Source organism: Dioscorea cayenensis, chromosome 4, assembly GCF_009730915.1.
Source record: "Dioscorea cayenensis subsp. rotundata cultivar TDr96_F1 chromosome 4, TDr96_F1_v2_PseudoChromosome.rev07_lg8_w22 25.fasta, whole genome shotgun sequence".
In the NCBI taxonomy this organism is placed as follows: domain Eukaryota; kingdom Viridiplantae; phylum Streptophyta; class Magnoliopsida; order Dioscoreales; family Dioscoreaceae; genus Dioscorea; species Dioscorea cayenensis.
Genome location: NC_052474.1, coordinates 8,127,595 through 8,143,549, shown reverse-complemented (window position 1 = coordinate 8,143,549; position 15,955 = coordinate 8,127,595). Strand labels below are relative to the sequence as shown.

At 30.4% G+C, this 15,955-nt stretch overlaps 2 protein-coding genes across 2 annotated transcripts; both read right to left on the bottom strand.

Annotated features, from left to right (window-relative positions):
• Positions 1–8,749: 8,749 nt before the first annotated feature.
• LOC120259308 lies at positions 8,750–11,090 on the bottom strand. Its single transcript, XM_039266889.1, has 2 exons — positions 10,816–11,090; positions 8,750–9,376 (listed from the first exon to the last, which is right to left on the bottom strand). The coding sequence occupies exons 1-2, from the start codon at positions 10,984–10,986 to the stop codon at positions 8,762–8,764; spliced, it is 786 nt and encodes a 261-aa protein (XP_039122823.1). The 5' UTR covers positions 10,987–11,090; the 3' UTR covers positions 8,750–8,761.
• A 1,223-nt stretch (positions 11,091–12,313) lies between these two features.
• On the bottom strand, positions 12,314–14,471 carry LOC120257895 (NAC domain-containing protein 73-like). The gene is made up of 3 exons (XM_039265187.1): positions 13,888–14,471; positions 13,544–13,736; positions 12,314–13,236 (listed from the first exon to the last, which is right to left on the bottom strand). The coding sequence occupies exons 1-3, from the start codon at positions 14,026–14,028 to the stop codon at positions 12,692–12,694; spliced, it is 879 nt and encodes a 292-aa protein (XP_039121121.1). The 5' UTR covers positions 14,029–14,471; the 3' UTR covers positions 12,314–12,691.
• Positions 14,472–15,955: the final 1,484 nt, after the last annotated feature.

Here is a 15,955-nt window from a genome sequence, read left to right as displayed (position 1 = left end):
TGAGTACAAAATAGTGCAATCTCTACAATATATGTACTTTTATGTTATGGTAAAAAAAAAATTTGACACATGGAATCAAATTATAGTTTGGCGATATTTTACTTTATTTGTATTTAAAAAGGTCTCAATTTAAAATTTTTCAAGTACAATACAAAAGTATAAATAAATGTTTTTCATTAATTTATAAAAAAAACATAATAATAATAACAGAATCTTTACATACTTTTAACTAATATGTGTGTAATCGTTAAATACCACAATATGTACAATACATGTACAGTTATTTCACATGAACTGAAGTTTTGTTCATGAAATTTAAACTGATTTTTATGGAATATTAAAAGCTAATGCTAATAAAACAAATAGTAGTTATGTACATTTATTTTTATATTTTAATCAAATTTTTAAATAACATATTAAGTGGATTGAAAAGTACAAACTAAATTTACTAACAATTTTGTCCATGTGAACTTATCATCACAAAAATTATTTTAAATCAAATCAAATGTTATGTCTAATGTTAGTGAGATTTTTTTTAAAACACAACTTGTGTTAATTGGTTTTTTTATAAATAAATTTATTTTATTAAATAAACTCATTTTAATTTGCAACAAAATTTAAGGGATTTATCCAAATTAACTGATATTTTTTTACTTTTAGGCAAAATCAAAGCACAACTTATCTCTAAAATAAAAAAAAAATACTGATGAATCATTTGATGAAAATTAAGCAATATATGGAGGAGGGGAAAAGTAAATAAGTAGAAGAAGAGGGCTTTGTATGTATGAAGAGTTACCCTAACTTTTTTTATTATTATTTTTCTCCCATGGCTACACAAGGAGGGGGAGGGGGGGCTAAGGGAACAGGGGAGCAGTAGTGGCAGGAAGAGAGAGAGAGAGAGAGAGGAGGTCAAAAGCGATAGGCTAACCATCGAGCTCTCTCCGTACTATTTATGCTGCTCTCTTTCCTTGATGGTGACCGATGTGGGACTAATTAATTAGTATTCCCAGCACTGCAACCCTGAACCTTTTTTTTTATTTCTTTTCTTTTTCCTCTTTTGTTTTTTTATTTTTTTAATTATTTTTACATTGATTTTTTTATTCTTTGAGTTTTCGCTCTTTTAACGTTCGGTCTCACTGCTGCTCCTGCCACTGCTCTGCACCTGCTTGCCCGGGCGCTTGCTTTCCTTTTTCCTTTCCCTTCTTTGGTTTTTATTATTTTGCACTTATGCTTTCAATGTTATTATTATAATTGCTTTTTAACTTATTTGGTATATTGACTTTCATTTAATAAGCTAATAATGTTGATATATATATATACATACATACATATCTATATATATATATAATATAAGATGAATGAATAAAAAGTAGAGAAAGATATAAATGAGAGTGAGATGAGATGACAAGACATAGAGAGGGAGGGGGGACTGAGATCGCGGGGGCCGTGTAATAATTGGAACTTGTTCTTTTCTGTTTGGTTTTTGCCAGCATCACAAGTGTTCCCTTCTTTCTCTAAACCCTTTTTATATTTATATAATTATTATATTAATTATATATATATAAATACACTGAGAGATCAAGAATACATGCATGCTTAATTATATTCATATTAGTTTGCATGGTTAATTACCCATTCTTCTTCTCCTCCTTCTGCCTCTTTATAATTATTATTAATCATATATATATATATACAAAGACTGTTTCACGTTAGTGTCTTTGCATCTTTGCATGGCTAGTGTATAGTGCATGAATGCATGTCTTCTCTTTTTCTTATTAATACTTGCACACACACACATAAATCATATATGTGTAAATACAGTTACACAGAGCTCTTCTTCTCCTTAATAGTTATTGAATATATTTGCATATATATACATATATAGAGAGAGAGAGAGAGAGAGATTAGGGTTTTCTTCTGCTTCTGCTTCTTCTGCTGCTTCTTTTTGTTAATATTTATTAAAGAGATCGAGAGAGAGAGAGAGAGAGAGAGAGAGAGAGAGTGGGGGAGGGAGGGATGTTGTTGTTTGTATGTGTTTGTATGAGCAGCTTTGTTCATCTTCTTCTTGATTACAGACCAGCAACTTTATTCATAGTGAATGACTGGAAGCTGTTGCTATTGTTGTTGTTGCTGCTGGCAAAGGAGTAGTACGTACTTATGAGGATGAGTAGCTCTGTGGAGAGTTTAATAAAGCTGTGTCATCTTAGTCTCCAGCACTTACTCACCCTCCATGCGTGCCATCAAAAATATATATATATATATATCCAACCTTTTTCTTCATTTTTAATATATATATATATGCATGGCTTCTTCATTTGTTGATCTTAATGTACCCATGTGTTTCTCTACTGGCACTGTACAACATAACTGCAAACATCTTGTGTTTTTTGTTACTTATTAAACCTATTAATTTTTCAAAAGAAAAAAAAACAATTATCTGAAAATATAATTGCGAATCTGACCATGTTATGATTAATTCATGCAATCACGTGCAGCACGAAATAACTATTTTTCTCTGTTTATAATGAATACGGTTGTTAACGTATTATTTGTTGGAATGACATGGCGAAAACGTACGTACGTTACATACTAATCATGCAGTCATTAATTAGTGACAGTTTTCATACAAACGCCATAGACATTATGACAACCAGGAGGTTTTTATTGTGTCTTCTGTTCCATTTATTAGACAATAATAAATAACATATAGTAACTAGATATTAATCAAACATATCTGTAATACTATATAATAACTATATATTCAATTAATATAGTGTGAAATTGTTACTATATAAGCATGCACAAACGGAGAAAGAAAACCCTAACTCTAACCCTAACCCTAGGACGAGCTTGAGATGTGAGCCAAGGTGAGCACTATCCATCAACATCAACATCACCATCACCATCACCATCATCCTTTCCCATTATAGGGTTCTATGAGCCATCCTAGATAACAATAGGTTTAATGGCTCAACTCCATTGGAGAAGCATTGCCTCCTTCCAACCAGCCAACAAGTTTAAAGACTTAGACCCATTTATAACTCATTCTTTCTCTCTCTCTCTCTCTCTCTCTCTCTCTCTCTCTCTCTCTCTCTCTCTGTGTAGATATATATATATATTTGAAAGGGTCCCATGAGTGGAAAGCAAACATATTACTTTCTCTTTTGGCATTGCCTTAAGCTTTGGCCTCTGCTTTCTTGTGTCTTTCTTTGTTTACATTGTCGCATTCTAAAGCCACTGCATAAATAAAGAGGACACATTATATAAGCTTTCAGACCCTGCTCATTTAATGATTTTTTAATATGTATAGAGATATATAATTAGCATACATTAAAGTTGGGAGGATTCCAAGATAAAAGACTGTTTATAGTGTGTGAGAGTGAAAGATTGTTTCAAGTCTTGTACTTCAAATTCACAAACCATTGATTAATAAAAAGTGATTAAGATATGCTTCAACTAATGAAATATAACAATCTATAGCTTTACCCACACATAATTACAAATATTAAAAAATAAATAAATAAATAAATAAATACTAATATGTTTTAATGTATTTTGAATAATAAAGGATGTAATATAGGAGATAGAGAGAAAGAGAGAGAAAGATGGTCCCCATTTGTGTGATGTAACGTTTCCAAGCACAAGGCTGCTACAAAACATTATTGTTATCAATAATTTGGTCTTCAATTGTCATATCACTAAGTTTTGTCCATGTTTCATTTGAACATTATCAAGAGAATGCACTTATGCACTCCTTACTTTTGTAACAATGCTTATAATTCACCAATATATATATATATATATGATCTTTATCAATGTTCATAATTCAAAGAACATAATGGTAACATGTTGTCAAGGTATATACATCACATCAAAGTTGGAATCCATGGTTGGTAGGGCAATGCAAACATCATTTAAACAAAGCCTCTTTGCTCCATGAGACACACCACCTTTTGGAAAGGTGATGGTTAGGTTAAGCCAACCACACATATACAAAAGAAAAGACTCAAAGGCCTTGTACTACCATTTCTTTCTTTCCTTTTTTTTTCATGTCACCAATGTGTTGTTAGCTTTGTGCTTTGTGTTCCTCTACCATGGATGTTGGTGAACCCTACCACATTTTTGGTGGGCCTAGAACAAGAAGAATCTTAAAAAATACTTCAAAGATAACAATAATTTATGTTTTTTTTTTTCTTTTTACCTGAGATATTAAAGTTTAAACTATATTTATCATTAATCAGCTGATGATGATACAAATATGGAGCTATGACAAAAAGAAATAAATTTACAGTTTTTTTTTCTGATAGGTTGAAATTTAGACTTTGATTAATGATTAAATTAATAATGAACTATATGTACGTGTTGTGGGATTACAATAAGAAGATATTTATTTTAAAGTCATCAATTTTATATTTTTGATACATGTAAACAAGCCACGTGTCAAGGGATATGAGTGAATTTTACTAAATATATCATGCACATGATTCAATCTCTGGTCTTCATCTATATACAGAGATCAAATTACTCGAGAGATTAAAGTTTAAACTCTAGCTATCATAATATTGGATGATGAGAAAATACAGATTTATGATAATATATATATATATATATTGTTAGTTTCGGCGATGTGGTTTGTGGTTTAGTGAACACTCACAACACTCAAAAAAGAAAAACTCACACAAACCAAGCAAGAAGGAGACACACGATTGGTAACCTGGGTTGAGTTCTCTCGCACTCGTCAGGGGCATGCCGGGAGAAAAATAATCCACTAAAAAGGTGAAAATACGTTAGTACAAAAACACTTGTCACTCATCTCACTCAGACGATAATAAACACTACCCTCTACGATTATGCGGTGCTTCACGCTCTCCTCAGAGAGTTCCCCGAGAGTTACACCTACAATCTACGAGCGAAAGTAGCTTATATAGACGCCTCAGCGTCCCGAAATATAGCACATACCTCTTTTTAGAATCTCATGACTACTAATTTAAAAACTGCTAGAAATTAGTCATGCTAGACTCCCCATTTGTAACATAAGTTCTGACATGGCCACGCTGCTGACTTGATCGAGTTCAGATTTACGTTACGGATGACCTCAAGACCCATCAACCTCCGGTCGTGCTTAGTCGAGTCGATGCGATCAAATCTCCGATCCATTGCCGTGCATCTAGCCTACTCCTCGGTTCCTCATTCGCGAGTCCCTCGCAAGGCGCGCGTCCTTGCTGCGTCTTCACGAAACTTTGCCAAACTCGGGTCTTCAATTCACCTAAATTTGGTCTTGAAGATTCTCCAAACTTGATCTTGATTCACTCGAGTTTGGTCGCTCGAAATCTTCGGTTAATGAGACTTGATGATTCTCGTCAAGTATTCTTGAATCATATCTTTATTCACACCATGAATAGATCTTTCTTTAATTAAGCTCCATCATATTTAGTCTTCAATCAAATCACCTAAATATGGTCTTGATATGATCTTGTCTTCACGTTGTAATGCATTGCCAAAAATAACTCCACTGAGATCTTTAGAATAAAGCTTGCATGATCTTGGGATATTTGGCTCCAGTATTAGAGACTTTACTCAAAAAATAGCTCTACAAGATCTTCGAGATGTTTGCCTTGCACTCCAAGTCTCCTGCCACATCACCATGCTTGCCACATCATCAATTATGCTTTGTCACTATTTGCTACGTCGGCAGGTATGGGTGTCGAAATCGTGCCGATAAATAGTCTTGGTTTGCACTAACATATATATATATATATATATATATATATATATATATATTTTAACAAAGGCCACAAACGACCTAATTTTGTAATTTTTTTTTAATGATAGTTGAAATTTAGACTTTGATTAATGATGAAATTGATAATGAAGTGTATTTATGTTGGGATTATAACAACCTAAAACTCTATATTTGACAGACACTTCAGTACACAAAAATACAGCTTCTATAGTGAAAGTTTCTCCAATCACCATCTCTATTTTTAACTCTAAAATAAAATATTATAAGAATATTCTTTTCACTCCATAATTTATATATTCATACTATTAATAAATTTAATTATCTTTAATTTTGTTCACATTTAACATGTTTAATGAAATCTTCGGCAATATTAGTGGAGGTGGTGATAATATGCCAGACTATTAGACTCATCTAATTCGGCCTTCATTAATTGTATTTTGAGTGTTGTGCTTTTTTTCTTATTGCTATTAATGATAATATATGTTACGACTATTTTTTATGTTTTCATTTTATTGTTTGAATAATTTTTATTAATGTCAATGAAGTTATATTTCGTGTATTATTTTCATTAAATTTTTTTATTTTTTATTAATTGAAAAATACAAAATTAAATTATAAGTTATTAATTTAATTAAAATATAAAATCATAAATAAAAATTTTATAAAAAATATAAAAACAAAAAATAAAAATAAAAATAAAGAGAAAACAAAGAAACTGAATAAAAAAAAAAAAATTTTATTTTTATTAATTGAAAAATACAAAATTAAATTATAAGTTATTAATTTATTGAAAATATAAAATCATAAATAAAATTTTATAAAAAAATAGAAAAAAAAATTAAAAATTAAAAAAAAACAAAGAAAACTGAAAAATTAAAACTGAAAAAAAAATAATAATAATAGCGCTCCCATATTTGGCGCAAAATTTTACGCTAGATTGGAGTTAATCCTGTACCAGATTTGAATTAAAACTTTAAATTTTTTTCCCAAGAGATTCAAAAGGCACCAGCATAATATATATAAGTTTTGGATTTTTATTGTGTGGCTGAGATTTAAACTCTGATAATAATAAAATTGATGAATATATCCTTTTTTGTTCATGTCTGGAATCATGGACCTACACCAAAAAAACAGTTCATTGACCCTTTCTATTCGTGGACTTAGATTATAAATTTGATTATGCTTAATTAAATAAATATTTAAATATGTTGATTCTTGTTAATTTTAGTTGAGAGTCATGGTTTTAAAATAAAAGCAATCTTTAATCACTTCAAAACAATAATCGTGATATTTGTATTTAATGATTAAGATTACAATTAAAACAATAAATATGTTTTTTTATAAATATGTATAAGTCACATATCAATAACATGCACATATTTAATTATTCCACACATTCTCATCCTACAACATCAGAGAAATAGATCGAATTAGTGATTTTGCCCATGCGCAGGAGACCCAGGTGTCATTAGGTCAAAAGACCATTGGCATATGCCTCCTTTAAAGAGAGCTATGCACGTACGAATAATATATATATATATATATATTTTGATAGAATATGATTTAAACTTTAATTATGATTAAATATGTTTAGGTTGAGAATCATGGGTTAGCATTAGAAAACTTTTTAAACATTTCCTTTTTAATTTCTCACCAAGTGACTTATGTTCAAACTCTAATCATCATTAAAACTAAAAAGTATGACATTTTTATTTAACTCAAGAAACACAAAGATCAATTATGGTTAAATTAATAAGTTTATCAGTTAAAGTTTTAGCTGATAATTATTAAAGTTTTAGCTATTTTTTAAATGGTATTAGCTATGATTAAATTGACAATTGTGTCGGTTCTTATTTTAGTTGATGATTAAAGTGTTAATTATTATTTATACTGTAGTAAACAGTACAAGGATAAGCAGAACAAGTTGTTGTCTGCCTTTTGTGTCTCATTTTTGGTTGGATGAATAGCAAACTGAAATTCCATCTTTTTGATGATTTATGTGCACAACTAGTTTTGCATTAATTATAAGTAATTAATTGGCACATTGTTTCATGTTTTTATTACATGTGTGACATAAAACCATGTTTTAAGGGACAAACAACCGAATATGAAAATAAGTAAAATTTAAATTTTACTTTTTTTTTAATGTAAAAAATAAACTATGTTTTCTTCACCTCATAAGATATTACAAGGCATATCAAATTATAGTAATTAATAAAATTGTAATAAAATGTAAAAAATAGATAAAAAGAAAATTGGATTAAATTTTGGAATTTGGTTTTTTTATGACAAGGGTAGAGGTAAAATTATGAAAAAAATAAAATTAATAATTTTATCCATGTGCTAATGTCATATAGAATACCTAACCGCTGTCTAATTTGATAATCAATAAGCAATTGACAAATTTGATTGATTTGAAATAATAAAAACAAATTAAAAAAAACCCTGCCGTAAATGGATACAAAAAATTGTTTTTCATATATAAAAAATTAAAATTAAACTATAAAAAATAGTACAATAAAAACAAAAAATAAAGAGTAACTCTAAATTGAATAACATCAATCATAACACCCACTAATATATTCATAAATATATTAATAAAATTCAAAACCATGCTTTCTTTGGTGGTTGGTTACTTGGTTTGAAATCTTACTATGATTTGTCAATATTAAAAAAAACATTGAAAATATAATTTTCTCTCATTTAAAATTTTTAGACAAACCATCATCACAGTGGTTGAGCGATTAAGCGATTAAGGCATTTGACTCATATATCGAAAAGTTGAAAATTCAATCATCTCACAATGTATGATTAAAATATAAATAGATGATACATTAAAACATAAATAGAATGTGTGTGACGGCTTGTCTATTAAAAATAATTTCTAAACAAGTGATTTTGTTTTTTTAGCAGGAAAAAAAGAAGTATAACAATTCATACAAGCATATGTATATATATACACATACACACATTAAAAAAAAAAAAAGAAGATAAACTTACATAAAATTAACTAAAACCTCAAGCTAAACTAATGAATGGAGAAGTGTTAACAGTGTACAAAGGGTGCTTGTGGATGTCACTTAGATCACCAAAAGCACCATGAATCTTCTTCAACCTTTGGTTCAAAGATGGAGAAGAAGAAGAGAAGCTAAACCGGTGCAAAGGAGTTGAGTTGGTATCAAGAAAGGCAAGTATAACAACCATAAACACCGAGCAAATGAACATAGGAATAGGACCAAAGATCCACAACAACAATGTGGTGGCAAAGTAGAGTGCTCTAAGGCCCATAGCCCAAAAATTACCACCCCTAATGACAGCAGTTTGAACATACTCAACTGGTACATTAGAGTTGAGAGTACTGAGAAGAAAGGTGGCATGAACAAAGTATCTGGCTGAGTGGATGAAGCATGTGAATGCAGCTAAGAAACAAATGATGAGGGAAATGTATTTTACTGAGGCTGTTGCAGTTGAGGTGTCACCATAGATTACTTCTGACATGAAGACTTTTGTGGTGCTGCCTATCCAAGTGCCGATGAGAGAGCTCAAGGCAATGGAAAGTGATGCTAGATTTGTTGATGCTGATAGACTGCTTGATATCACTTGTAATGCTATTCCTGTTTCATCTGGTGTTGCCTGCCATGCATCAATGAAAGCATAATTAATTTTGAATGAAGGATTTTATCAGAAAATAAGACAATATTAATTTGCGTTAATTTGATTTTATTAAATATCTTAATTATATAAATTTTATAAACAAATTAATCAACCATTTACATATTAGTTGTACGCAGTGGCCGAGCTAGAAATTATAAACAAGGGGGGCAAATGAAACTTAATAAATAAAAGTTCAATTATAATCAAAATTAATAATTATTTTTTTTAAATAAGTCTTTTACATAAACAAGTACTACAAATCATCAACAAAGCAAATTCACAATTGTTCCTACAAGTTTTAATATTTTGAAAATAATGAATGATTATTTTATTATATATCAATATGATCAAAGATATTTTTCTCGATGTATGTCACTAAACAACAATTGATCACAAATTCTATTACGTAGTTAAGTTTTCACAATCTTCATTGCAAAAAAAACCTTCTCCACAAATGCAGTTGAAATTGGTAAAATTAGAGCTAAATTTAAAACATTAAATAAATACATAAATAAATAAATATTAAATTAATTTAATTTCTAATCAAACAGAGTTACGGCTTCATCATTGGATAAAATGAGACTAGTCTCCTTTTATTTTTAGTTAATAAAAAGCTAAGGGGGTCAATTGTAAAATAGATGTGAGTAATTAGGACATCAATTGATTAAATTAATACTAAATTAACTTATTCTCAAATTATAAAGTGGCAATTGCCTCCCTTCTCCACCACCTGGCTCCGCCACTGGCTATACGGAGCAAATTTTCTGAAATATTTGCTTAAAAAGAAATAATTGAATATTTGATCATGGTCTTCTCCCACTAATTTTGGTTACAATTAAAATTGATGTTATGTTTCTTTTATGGCTATTTGTAATAGAAGACATGATGAGGCTCAAGTTGGGAGATTTTAAAACAATTGTGAAACACAACTTCAACTTCTTGTGCACCATTGTGTCCCCCTATACAACAGTGGAGTTGACAAACAACATTTGAAACTTGATCTAACAGAGCAGGCACATGATCTGATGGATTATGGACCCCTATGGAAATCATCTCCTGGAAGCCATGTTGTTTGTTTAAGACCGCACTTTTGTTCTCCCTTTTAATTATTCCTCTCTCTCTTCTGCGGATGCCTACTCTATCTTTGTGGCTTTAATACATCACAATTTTAGTATTTGACTTTTATCTAATTATACTTGATTTTCTAATATTTTAGGCGGTTTCTTATTATTATTATTATTTTTTTAAAAAGATCCATGTTAAGTAAAAAGTACTCTCTTAGCATAAATAAAAGGGCTAATGAAGCGAGGATCTTGAATAAACTAAACTCAAATAAAAAGACCTTCTTCATAGAAATATACTAATGATATTCTAAAAAAATATACATACATATATATATATATATATATAGTACCAACCTGCATCATTCTCTCAACCCAGGCAAGCTTGTTATGGTTCTCATAACCAACTACAGTGGTGTGAGGAAGCTTGAGAATTCTATAGAGAAGAAATAGATGGTACCCAAACATGATAACAAGCCCTGAAGGAACCAAAACTATATCTATGTATCTTCTATCCAACATCATCATCTCTTCTTCTTCTTCTTCTTCTTCTTCTTCTTTAAAACCTTCATTAAGTTTTCATGGTTATATATATATACATATTAGAGAAGAGAAGTGGCTAGCTAGTTTTTTGTTATTCTAATGAGTGCCTGCTTGCAAGCATTAGGTTGCAAGCTTTGATTTTTTGTGCAACTGGCTTGAGGTTGCTTGCACTCAATTGGTTTAATTACATACATAGGAATGTCAAAATGCAAGATACTTCTTTTCTAATTCATTAATGTATGAGTTAGCTTCACTTCTACACTCAGTAATTTTGGTAATTAAGGACCATTAATTATAGAAGTTTATCTATTCCCCCCTTTTGGAAAAATATGGATGAAGTTTTATTTTTGTTGAATGAATAATAAGAATTAATTAGAAAGCTTATTTTGATGTAATTTTTTTAAAAAAACTCTTATTTTTCTTCGGAATACTTTCTTGATAAAACAAATGACTAATTTTTTATTTTTTAAAAGTTGAACAACATATTTAAATATATATATATATATATATAATTAGTTACTTTAATAATGAGAGTAGTAATTCAATTTTTTTTCTAGGGATACATTAAAGTTCAATTCTTTCTCACAATAATAATTAAGAGTCATGGTTATCCATATTTATTAAAAAAAAAATTTACAAAAAAATTATCACAGACCGCTACAACAATTTTTTTTTAATTAATTGATAAAAATATTTCACAATGATTAATAATTAATAATTAATAATTTTAATATTAATTAAGACTGCATTGGATCACAGCAAAGGTTTCTTGCACCAATACTCAACATGTAGCTTCTACAAATTATCTTCAATTAATGCTTAAAAACAAAGTAAGATCAAATAAATAAAATAAAGGATTTCCATGAATATATAACAACACTTTGAAAGCCAAAGGCACATGTTTTTCATTTGATGATCATTCGGATCTTCTCTTTAATACCTCAACGTTTCACATGTCTAGTAAAATTAATTATCACATACAAACTTTTAAAAGTGGTTCTACGTGAGCATAAAATTATTATTTATACAAAAGAGAACATTTATTCTATACTCCATAAATTTTTAAAGAATTACAACAATAAATATTAAAGAAATCAATATTTCAACCAAACATGAAATATCAAATTAAGTACACCTATATAAAATAAACCAGATAAAAACTTAATAAATTAAGCAAACTCTACCAAGCCTATTTTATCCATGCAAATGAAACTAGCTTAAATAAACTAGGCAATGATTGGTAGGAGATGCTGGTGAGTAATCAACCATGCATAAAGAAGAGAATGACAAAGAAAGAAATAGAGTTAGTTACTTAGTTTTGCACATCCTAACTAGATATTATTCATGCAATGGAAGCATCCAAAATGACCTTATGAAATCATGCAAGAGAGTCACAAATAATGCTCCTCTCAAGCACTATAACTGTTGTTTAGTTGCATCCTTATTTACAAAGCATTCAGTTTATATCTGTAAACCTAAAGAACCTTCCTCTTGAGTGTTGTTCATTTCCTCACTCACACTACCATTCTCCTTCCTAAACATCCCAATACACATATATATATATATATCATAAATTGGTCCAATTCCAACTTGGACATCTTATTCTCTTGTGTACACAACAAAAGTTATCTTGCAGTGATCTTCATATTAATTCACTCACTGATCATCTCATGCATGTTGAAGGATCCTCTTATCCGAGGAACGGAGATCCGTCAGCATGCATCGAAAAGTTTGCTAGTAAATGAGGTGAGTTTCCTGATCTATTATGCACTCCTTGGTTGTATGTCATGAGAGATTGATGATAGTAATCAACCACATTGCCATCTTTGAGGATTGTATTCTCATTCTGATCATTTAGGCCTTTTAATTTCAGTGGATTGCTTGAATCTTTGGCCATTGATCCACATTGTCTTGGTTGTGTCTGATAGAATACCTTTGATACAACTAGTTCACCATCTTTCTCTTCTTCATCAGAGCCTAAGTGGTATTGGTGCATCACCCAATTAGTCTTTTCTGGCTTCCTTTGCTTGCCATAGTTGGTATAGAGCACTAGTATCTTCTTGTATCCTTTTAACTTCCCACCGATGAATACCGGCCTTGTCTTCCCTGTTTTATGCCACCGAGTCTCGCCTCCTTGCTCGTCTGTGTGTACCTTTCTTCGCTTTCTAGTTCCGGTCGTGTATGCCTTCGAAGGACGATGAAAGAAGTGTCGAATTAGACCATCCCTGCTCACACCTACACCAGAGTTGCCATTGCTAGATGTGACTATATATAATGCATTGCATCTTCAATATATACCAAGTGTAATATATCAAAATCTCTTACTGTGTAGTAAATATATCAAAATCTCTTACTGTACAGTAAATCCTCATGATAAACATATATAATGAATGTGCCAATTGAATATCACATCTAACATCATTCCTCTTCCTTGTAAATCTACATTTGCTTTTTGATGGTGATATTATATATTATCCAGATGCTCTCTCTCTCTCTGAGCATCAAGATCATTTTAATTATATATATATATATACACACACACCTGGGAGCTTCTCAGGATGAGTATAACAAATGCCATTTTCTCCTTCAATGGTAGGAATGAACTCATCAATGAGAGGATGAAGCTTCTGAGAGTCAAGCCTAGCCTTCCCTTCAAGATGTTCAAGAAGCTCCTGGTCGGTCGGATCGAACTTTACTCCGGCCGGGAGCCCCGGCAAGTCTTGAATTGGAGTTGCCTGAGTTCATCATGCATGCATGCACGTAGACATATAATTAACCAATGAAGGAAAAATTCTTTGCAAAGAAAGAGTTAAGGAATATTACTAATTATATATATATATATATATATAAGAAGAGGGCACAAGTAATTAAGAAGAAGACCTATACCTGCTCCTTAGTACAGTGAATCCTGTGACCACATGAAGGGCATGTCCTTACAGTGGTTTCAAGAGATCTCTTCCCAACAAGAGAAGTAGAAGAAGTTGTAGGACTCTTAGAGTCATCGTTGCATCCATCACACCATGTCATGGTCTCTTTTGCTTCTCTCTCTCATAACCCTAAAACTCTCAAACTCTCTCTCTCTTTCTCTCTCCCCAAAGGAATGGATAAACACCTAGCTAATCTCTGTCCTTGAGAGAGAGAGAGAGAAAGAGAGAAGAGAGAGAGAGAGAGTGAAAGAGAGGAACAAACAAAACAAAGAAGGTAGAAAAGAAAAGAAAAGAAAGGAAAAGGAAAAGAAGAAAGAAGGGTTGTCCCTTCTAAAGCATAGATATCAAATTAAAACCCTCACTTCTTCTTCACCACCTTGAGCTTTGGGAAGGAATAGAATTCTCCTTCACTTTTGTTCACCACTCCCTAAGGAGAGTATATAGGTAGAAGAAAAAGGAGAAAGAGAGAAGATGAGGAGATAAAAGAAACACAACCCCCTCCAACATGAGAGAGAGATAAAGAAACAAACAAAGATAACTTGTTGGAAACAGATTAATGGTTTGCTTAGTCCTCAAGTTTTATACACACACACACACACACATATATATATATATACATAACCAAATAATAATAATAATAATATTATTATTATTCTTTGATCACTTGCTTTCTCTCTGAAAAAAAATTTATATATATATACTCATGAACTTGAGAAGTATATATATATTGAAATATAAATCATGGAAATATATATATATATATATATACATATATATGTAAGTCTAGCTGACATGAAACAACAAATAAGATGGTGCAATTTGGTTGAGTGGAGATGGGGCAAGCTTATTCGCTAGAGACGTTTCACCTCCTTGAGACAGAGATGGAGCTTTTTAGCTATAAGGTCCCCTTAGAGTGTCTTGTAAGACATAAACTAATTATAAACAAATCCTTCTTATATATACTCTTAATCTTTTCGATACGATGAATTTTAACAATTTATTAACCTAAAAACTTAATCAAACCCATACATTGATCTATAAATTTATGATGAAAGTTTATACTTGCATGAGAATATGTATGTTTGTGTGTGTGTGTGTGTGTATATGATGATATTTTGTGGGTAATGGTAATTGTTATTTGTTTGGAGTTAATTAGGGTTTTGGTGTGTTGTGACTTAGTAAGCAAGGGATATATAGAGTGTTGTTGCTTAGAGGTATGAAGTATTGAAGGTGGAGATCAGGTGAGAGAGTGGTTGGATGAAATTATGGTCCGAACGTGGATCATGGAGTTGATTGGTGTTGAGATTGGAAAAACGTGTCTTGTTTTGATTGGATGAGAATATGAGTTTGATGTTAAAGGGTTGTGTATTGGATCAGTGGTTATTGGTTTGGAGTGACCAGATGTTGGGTGAGATGGTTTGCTTTTCATGTAAGGGACCACCTAATTGACCCTAACTCCTCTTCAATTAATTTTGGTGAAAATTTTTGGATTTATTTTATTTTATGCTATTCATTTTATTTGTCTTGTTTATATATATAGATAACAAATAACACATAAATTGTGACAAGAGAAAAGTATGCACATCTAGTGCATGTCACTGTTTTAACATGATTTTATTAATATAAAATAAATATTTAAAATTTTTTTAGCAAGTTAATTTGTGACAATTAATGTTTCCATTTTAAAAATATTTTTATTAATTGGTTTTTAATTAATAAGGGGAAAACAAATTAAAACTGATATAATTATATATTTTATACATATAGGCTATATATATTTGTTACCTTCCCATCCTAACGACTTATATGAAATAGTGTTATAATTAAGTAAAGTGAAATAAAGATAAAATTATCTCAAATTTATCCTATTTATAGTAGCGGTTTTAACATGATTTATTTTATCATTATTTATTTTTTTATTTTAAGTAAATAAATCACAATTTTATTTTTAAAAAATATTATAAACAAACATTAAAACAAACATGATTGGACTAATCAAGATTTAAGGCTCAAAGTTCCACCAGCAA